General features: G+C 60.2%; 4 protein-coding genes across 5 annotated transcripts in view; all 4 read left to right on the top strand.

Moving 5' to 3' along the window:
* Positions 1–399, top strand: part of ABB37_09596 (putative mitochondrial hypothetical protein) — a gene marked incomplete at its 3' end in the record, with an annotated part of 709 nt that extends 310 nt beyond the window's left edge. Inside the window, exon 1 of the mRNA XM_015809158.1 lies at positions 1–399. This exon is cut by the window's left edge and continues 310 nt beyond it. Within this exon, the coding sequence (XP_015652094.1) occupies positions 49–399 (351 nt within the window). The 5' untranslated portion in view covers positions 1–48.
* Positions 400–1,026: 627 nt separating this feature from the next.
* On the top strand, positions 1,027–1,559 carry ABB37_09595 (unspecified product; the record flags this gene model as incomplete). 2 transcript variants are annotated; one of them, XM_015809157.1, is made up of 1 exon in its annotated part: positions 1,027–1,559. In XM_015809157.1, exon 1 carries the CDS (start codon positions 1,308–1,310, stop codon positions 1,557–1,559), a length of 252 nt encoding a protein of 83 aa, XP_015652093.1. In that variant the 5' UTR covers positions 1,027–1,307. The 2 variants fall into 2 exon arrangements, with proteins under 2 accessions (XP_015652093.1, XP_015652092.1); XM_015809156.1 differs by having other exon boundaries at positions 1,033–1,559.
* A 643-nt stretch (positions 1,560–2,202) lies between these two features.
* On the top strand, positions 2,203–3,560 carry ABB37_09594 (hypothetical protein; the record flags this gene model as incomplete). The annotated part of the gene is made up of 1 exon (XM_015809155.1): positions 2,203–3,560. Exon 1 carries the CDS (start codon positions 2,403–2,405, stop codon positions 3,558–3,560), a length of 1,158 nt encoding a protein of 385 aa, XP_015652091.1. The 5' UTR covers positions 2,203–2,402.
* Positions 3,561–4,131: 571 nt separating this feature from the next.
* On the top strand, positions 4,132–6,535 carry ABB37_09593 (hypothetical protein; the record flags this gene model as incomplete). The annotated part of the gene is made up of 1 exon (XM_015809154.1): positions 4,132–6,535. The coding sequence occupies exon 1, from the start codon at positions 4,406–4,408 to the stop codon at positions 6,533–6,535; it is 2,130 nt and encodes a 709-aa protein (XP_015652090.1). The 5' UTR covers positions 4,132–4,405.
* Between the last annotated feature and the right edge of the window lie 139 nt (positions 6,536–6,674).

Below are 6,674 nucleotides of genomic sequence, written 5' to 3'. Positions count from 1 at the left end.
TTCTGCAACGTTTTGTTGTTCAGGACCCCCCCCCCCCCCCCCATCCTAATGGCGCTCCCGGGTGTCTCGCACTACGAGCGCATGCCGACCCGAGTGAAGGTCCAGTTCTTCTGGATCTCCATGCTAACGATGGGCTTTGCGTATCAGTTTCTGAAGATGACGGTCCTCCGTGTGCAGCCAAAGCGGGAGGAGCAGATGTACGTGCATATCAGGAAGATCTACGGCGACAACATCCCGGCGGAGCTGCTCGACATGGCGAAACGCCAGCGTGAGGCGCAGGACGCGCTGACGCTCACCAACATGCTCCGCACCCCGACACCGGGTCAGACGTCCAACGCCCTGCAGAACGAGTTGGACCCGCGTGCTCTCATCGACCTGAAGAGCTGGAACGGCTATTGAGGAAGAAGGGCGGCTGCTCGGATGCGGGAGACCGTGAAGGGGTGGCTCGCGTTTCCGTATTAGCGGTACATCCTTGTTTTTCTTCCTTCGCCGTTGCTTCTGTGGTGTTCGTAGACTCCCCCCTCCAAATGAGGAGGCGATCGTGTTCCGCAAATTTCCTGCTGCGTGTTCTACTGCGAGTTGTCGCTGTGCGTCAATAGTTTGCTGTTCTTATTATTTGTTTTTCTCTATCATCTGCATCTTCGTGCCGGCAGCGAAGTTCACACATGCAAGTAACAATGAGAAACACGAAATGACAACGTGCGAGCGACGGAAGTCGCGGTGCCGATCCCGTTTGACGCACGAGCCACAGCTGTTTGGTTCTGGTCGACGCGGGTGCAGGACCCCCCGAAAAGGCGACGCAGAGGAGAATCGAGAAGAGAGACTGAAGGCCGAGCGCCGCCTTGTTCTTCTCTTTCCTTTCTCGCTTTGCTTGAAGGCGCCTGCGTGCAGGAGGGAGAGGACGGCCGCCAGCTTCTATTCTCCGACTTACACACGCACACGCACTCTCTTTCGCCATTTTCTGGTCACCCCTCTTCTTCTTTTCCATTTTTCTTTTCCCGCGTTTGCCGGATTCCCCCCCGCGAAGGGGCAGAACACCGCCGACCTTTTCTTTGTCGTCTCCAGCTGCAGCGGCTCCGTTGTGTCCTTTACACCTGAGAGGACACCTACGGGTAAACGAAGAAGGAGGAACTCAACCAGCTGTGTGTGCGCGACTTGTTTTCAGTAGGATATATATAAATAAACGAAAACACATAAACAAACACGTATTTTTGACTTCGGTTTTTGGATGGAGCTCATTTCAATTGTTTAAGAGTATTTTCCCTTCTTCTTCTGTTTTAGTCCTCCGCTAATTCCGCGTCGAAATCATGCGTGTTCTAGTGCATGTTCGCGAGAAGATCATCCCGCTACAGTGCGGGGACGGCACGCAGCAGGTCATGTGGCTGGGCAACGCTGCCATGATCCACTACGACGCCAGCTTTGGCAAGAAGTTCGGCCCTCCCGTTTCGATACGGAAAGAGGGCGGCGTGCAGTGCGATTTAGAGGCGCGTGTGTGCGACGTGCTCGACGATGGCCAGCACGTCTTCGTCACGCTCGAGGTGGACGAAGTGGAGGCGTAGGCGCAAGGCGTTTGCGCTGGTCCAGAACGCTGCTGTTGCTGCTGCTGCTGCTTCCCCCTCCTCTTTATTTGTGTTTTTGCGGAGAGGAAAGAGAAGGCAGCGGCCCCATCTGCGTGGCACGTTGTGGGGTTAGCTTTTTTTTTAAATTCCTTCGTGCCTCAACACTTCATGGTTCTCGATCGATGTAAACCAACTTGGTAGGATTGCTGTCCTTTCTTCTCTTCTTCCGTCTTTCTACAGCGGACATCCCCCATGTATTTCGACCGACTGCTTCCCTCCCCTCCTCTCCCCCCCGCTCGGACGACGTGAGCGTGCAGAGCGGGTGCGTTTGTTTGGTTGTGGTGGTGCCACACGAATAGTTCTCTGAGCTGCCAATAAGAAGAAATACAAAAATGATTATTGAAGTGAAAGTCACGACTCTCTCGTGGGCGGACTTCGCGTGTCTGCTGTGCCGGCAGAAGATGGCTTTTGACAGACTCAAACCATCGAAGGTGATGTGGGCCCGTCGAACGAAGAACTCCTTCATTTGCCTCTTCGTATTTCTCTCTCCCTCTCTCTCTCTTCTTTTTCCTCGCCGGCTGCGCATCGCCTACTGTAATGCTGGCCTTTCTCGCTCTCTTTCCCCTTTCTTTCTTATATACAAGAGCGCACCCAAACGAGGCGGACCTTCTCTCAAATAGAAGACCCTCCGTTTTCTATCCACCACCCCAAGAACGAAGCAACCAAACAGAACCCGCTGCACTCTTCTGTTGTCGTTGCTTGACTTACACAACACGCGCAGCGGCGAACGTAGAAAGGAAAGAAGAAAAAAACTCACATTAGTAGAGGCCCGTAGTGCTAACGATGTCTGCGCGAAACACCGGCATTCCACGCGTGGCCCGCACCGTCGCGAACGGGGAGGGCGACTGGGCCGAAGTTCCGTACGCCGTACGCGACGCAATCGTGCTGGCGCTTACGCAGTCGTCCGTAGCCCCCCTGCGCCGCCTCAAGGAGAGTGCTTCCGGCGCCGGCCCGGGTGCGGTCTCGAGCGCTGCTTTCACGCCTTCCCATCCTCCACAGCCGTCACCGTCCGCTGACCTTTCTGTCTTAACGGAGGGCAACGTGCAGAGCAGCATCCGCTCCTTCGAGGACGCTGCGTGGGTGCGCGACGAGGCGGTGCGGAGCTTCGCGGAGTTCCACAACACCGTCGAGGCACTGCACGCCGCGATGCGCACCCAGCTGCGCCCCGTGTGGAGAACTGCGATGCAGCTGCGGCCTGATATTCTGGCCGACGTGCGCGACCGCCTCCGGCTGAACCGCGCTGATCTCATACCGGATGGGGTGGCGATCCCGCCGGCCACCGCGCAGCACATCGCGCAACAGGAGAGGATTCTAGACGAGGTCGAGGACACGCTGCAGCAGCTGCGGAACACGTCGGTGCGCTTGGCAGCCCATTTTCTGTCGGATGAGGAGAAAATATCGATGGGGGCCAATCCAGCCTATTTGCGGGCGCCGGACATCGACCGGGTGGTGGTGGAGTCGAGTGGGCAGAGCTGCACGCAACGCCTGTCACCGGCCCCGGCAGCTCTGTCCACGCCTGCGACGCCGTCGGCCAAGGACAGCGCATCGCACCGCCGCGCAAGTCAGAGCAACACGCGTGCGCATCAGGAGGAGGGCCTTGTGAGCTCCAAGATGAGCCGCCGTGCCCACGGTGGACGCAGCACCACCGCAGGTACCCCGTCGCCGTCTTCGCACTCTCGCAGCGAGAAGCACCATGGCGGCCACGAGCACCGCCGGGCATCAGCGGCCAGCGCAGCGATCAACGACCCGCTGCTCGCGGAGCTTCGCAAGCAGTACCAACACCGCCAGGAGGAGCTGGAAAGTCATCATCGTCAGCGTCGCAGTGGCACGTCGCCGGAGGGGCCGCGCGTGGCGTGGCCGCAGGTCGGCTCCGTGGCGAGCAGCCGCAGCTCCCGTGCGAGCTCGACGCGATCAGGAAACGAATGTCTTTCGAATTCGTAGAGTGAGAGGTTTGTTCGTGTGCTGTACCAATAGAGACATACAGCGAGAGAGTGTAGCTGTTTGGGTGCCCTGCGCGTCAGCAGGAGACGCGGACACCGTATTCTTCTTAGTTTCTTTTCTTTCTCTTCGAAGCTGCGCTGCGCTGCACAGGCGTCGTGGTACTGCCTCTTGATTCCCCCCCGCTTTATTGCCTGTCGTCCGCATTCATTGTTCTCTTCTAATTCTTCCGTTCCTGTCCTCAACACCGACTCTTTTCTTTCTCTAGATCGCGTCGGTACAACCACGCAAAGACAACAGTAACACCAAATAACATGTACGACGCTGACTGCAATGGAGCTACCTCTGCGCACCGCGCATTTTCAGAGCTGCCCGGCGTAGCACTCGCGCGCTTTCCCTTTTGTCTCACTCTCTCTCTCTCTGCGACGCGCAGAAGATGGCGAGATCTGCGTGACGTACGTAAGGGTCCGCGACGTGGACTCGCATCACACCGACGATGTTTCTTACTGCGTTTGTTTTCTTCTGCATTCCGCCTTGTCATCTTCCTTTCCCTTTTCCGCTGCTTTCTGCCGCAGGTCATTCGCTGACACGGCAGCGGCGGTGTTGCACACACACACACACACACACACACAGAGAGAGAAGCTCTCCGCGACTTTTCTGTGTCGTTCTATTTGTAGAAGCTAATTATCTTATCTGGTTTCCACACCAGCAGTTTTATTTCCCCCCTCCCCCGCTCTTAGAAGCCTCCCCCTTCGGCTTTATATCGCTGCCGGACGCCATCGCGACGCGTGTCGGTTCTCATTATTGTATTTATTTATTCCTTCGCTAGTCGCACACTCCAATCCGCCATGTACTTCGATCACTCGCCTTCGCAGCGGCAGCAGCAGAGCCGCTACGCACCGCGCTCCACATCCCCCGCCTCCACCGCCACCACAACTCTCTTACCGTTTCGTCGCAGCGAGCGCGGCGTCAACCTCGCAGTGGCGCTGAGCCCGGTGCAGGGCTACCTGCAGCCGCAGTGGGCTGTACCGAGCGCGGCGGCAGCAACCCAACGGCCACCCTCACCTCCGATGCGAGATTCATTTCAAGCACAGCAGCAGCGGGGGGCGTGGACAAGCGCTGCAGCACCGCATGCGTACTGTGTACGCGGACACCCCGACGCACCCAGCGCGCAGCTGTACGGTCGCTCTCCGTACCGAGAGGAAGACGGTGATGAAGAGGCCGCCGCTGCCGCCTCCTCCGCCGCACCGCCAGCAGCCTTTGCGGCGGTGCCGACCGTCGTTGTGAGCGACGCGGCCCGCTGCCCGTCCCTGTCGTCGTCGCCGTCCCCCCCGCTGACGTCACGGCGGCCCTTCGCCACTTCTCCCTCCGCCGCGGACGGTGCGGCAGCTGTCGGTGGGTGCACCGCCGCGCGACGAGCCGGCATCGCGCCCAATCGCTTTGATCGGGTGGTGGGCGCAGCTGAGCCGCCGTCGTCCTCTGCCGCCCGCCCACGTGGACGCGGCATTGCGGAGGTCCGGCCGGGCTGCACGACGTCCACGGAGCGGGTTCGCTACCGCAGCAACGTGACGAAGAAGCTCATCGACCTCTACGACGAGGTCGCAGAGCTATACGAGTGCCGCGGGAACATGACCTTCCAGGTGACGCAGGCAATGCGGAGTGACCCGCGCTACACGAAGGAGAGGCACGGCGAGGTGCGGCTGGCGTACAAGCCCGCCCCGGCGCAGCAGGCCGCCGTGACCGCTGTCGAAAGTTCGCTGGAGGCCCTGCACGACGCGTGCCACGAGCTGGTGGCGGCCTACCTCACCCCAGAGGAGAAGCGCTACCTCGGCATCGATACGCACCTCTTCCAAACGAATGCGGAGAAGAAGTCCACCTACCAGTACGCCCCGGCCAATCCAACGAGTAAAGCCCCACCGGATTCGCCGTCCCAGCAGGAGGAGGGGAGCACCAACACGGCGCGCCCCCCGTCCGTTTCGTCCGGCTCGCAGCACGAGCAGCGGCCATCGCACCCGGACGGCGTGAAGTTCACGACACAGGCGACCGCGGTGCCTTCCACTTCCGCGGCGGCACCGTCGTCGAGGCAAACGCCGACGCCGACGCCGCAGTACTCCCTCGCGTCGGCGGCCTTCCAAGAGGACCAGGCCGTCTCCGCGAACAACACCAATTACAACGAGAACACGCAGCTGAACACGTCAGCGGATCAGCCGTATTCCTTGATTGAAGCCTCCGCCATCGTCTCTCCTTCCACGGCAGCTGCTTCCACGACACACAATGACCCAGCACAAATGAACCGCGCTGCCCTTCCTCCTTCACTTCCACCTCCTGCTGCCGTGTCATCGGTGTATCCCCCGCCACAGCAGCAGCAGCAGCAGCAGCAACAGCCGGCAGCGGTGGGGGTTCCTGCGGCAAGTCAGCGGGAGGCGGCCACGGATGACACCGTCGCGGTAGGCTCGGTCAGCTCGCCGGAGCGGATGTACGCGCCGGCGGGGTCGACGTCGAGCCTCGGCGGTGGTGCATGGCCGTCTGACACGGCTACGGCCACCGCGCGAGCGTCGCCCGTCGCGCCACGGCCATCGGTGCCTGCCAAAGTGCTGGTGCAGCCGCCACCGCCCTCGGCGGTTGGTGCTGGTCGCAACGGTGCCTCCGCGAGGGCGTCGTGTGCGCCGCCGAAGATGCCACCAGGGATTCCGCCGGGCGCAAAGCTGGTGAAGATGCCGATGGGTGTGCCTCCGCCTGCAGCAGCAGCAGCAGCAGCGACGACGACCACCACCGCCACAACGGATGCGGCGTTGGCGTCTTCTACTGTTGCTGCAGCTGGTGGTGGTGGGTTGTCGGCGTCCCACCCGCCGATGCACCCACCAAGCCGCAACAGCTCCTTCACCAATCGCACTGCCGCGGCGGCTCCAAAGGCGCCTGCGATGCGGGCCGAGTTTAAGCGGTTTCTGATCGACTCGGACAGCGACAGCATGGCGTAGAACACGCGAAGAGGAGAGGAGAGTTGCTTCCCCCGGTGAGGTGACGGTGCGAGTACTTCCGGCGCCAAAGCCCCCCTTTCGTTTGCCCTTCTCCACCTTTATATATATATATATATATATATATATATATATAATATAT

Source organism: Leptomonas pyrrhocoris (assembly GCF_001293395.1).
Source record: "Leptomonas pyrrhocoris isolate H10 chromosome Unknown, whole genome shotgun sequence".
Lineage (NCBI taxonomy): Eukaryota > Euglenozoa > Kinetoplastea > Trypanosomatida > Trypanosomatidae > Leptomonas > Leptomonas pyrrhocoris.
Note: the sequence above shows the minus strand (reverse complement) of the source record. Positions and strands in the feature narration are given on the sequence as shown.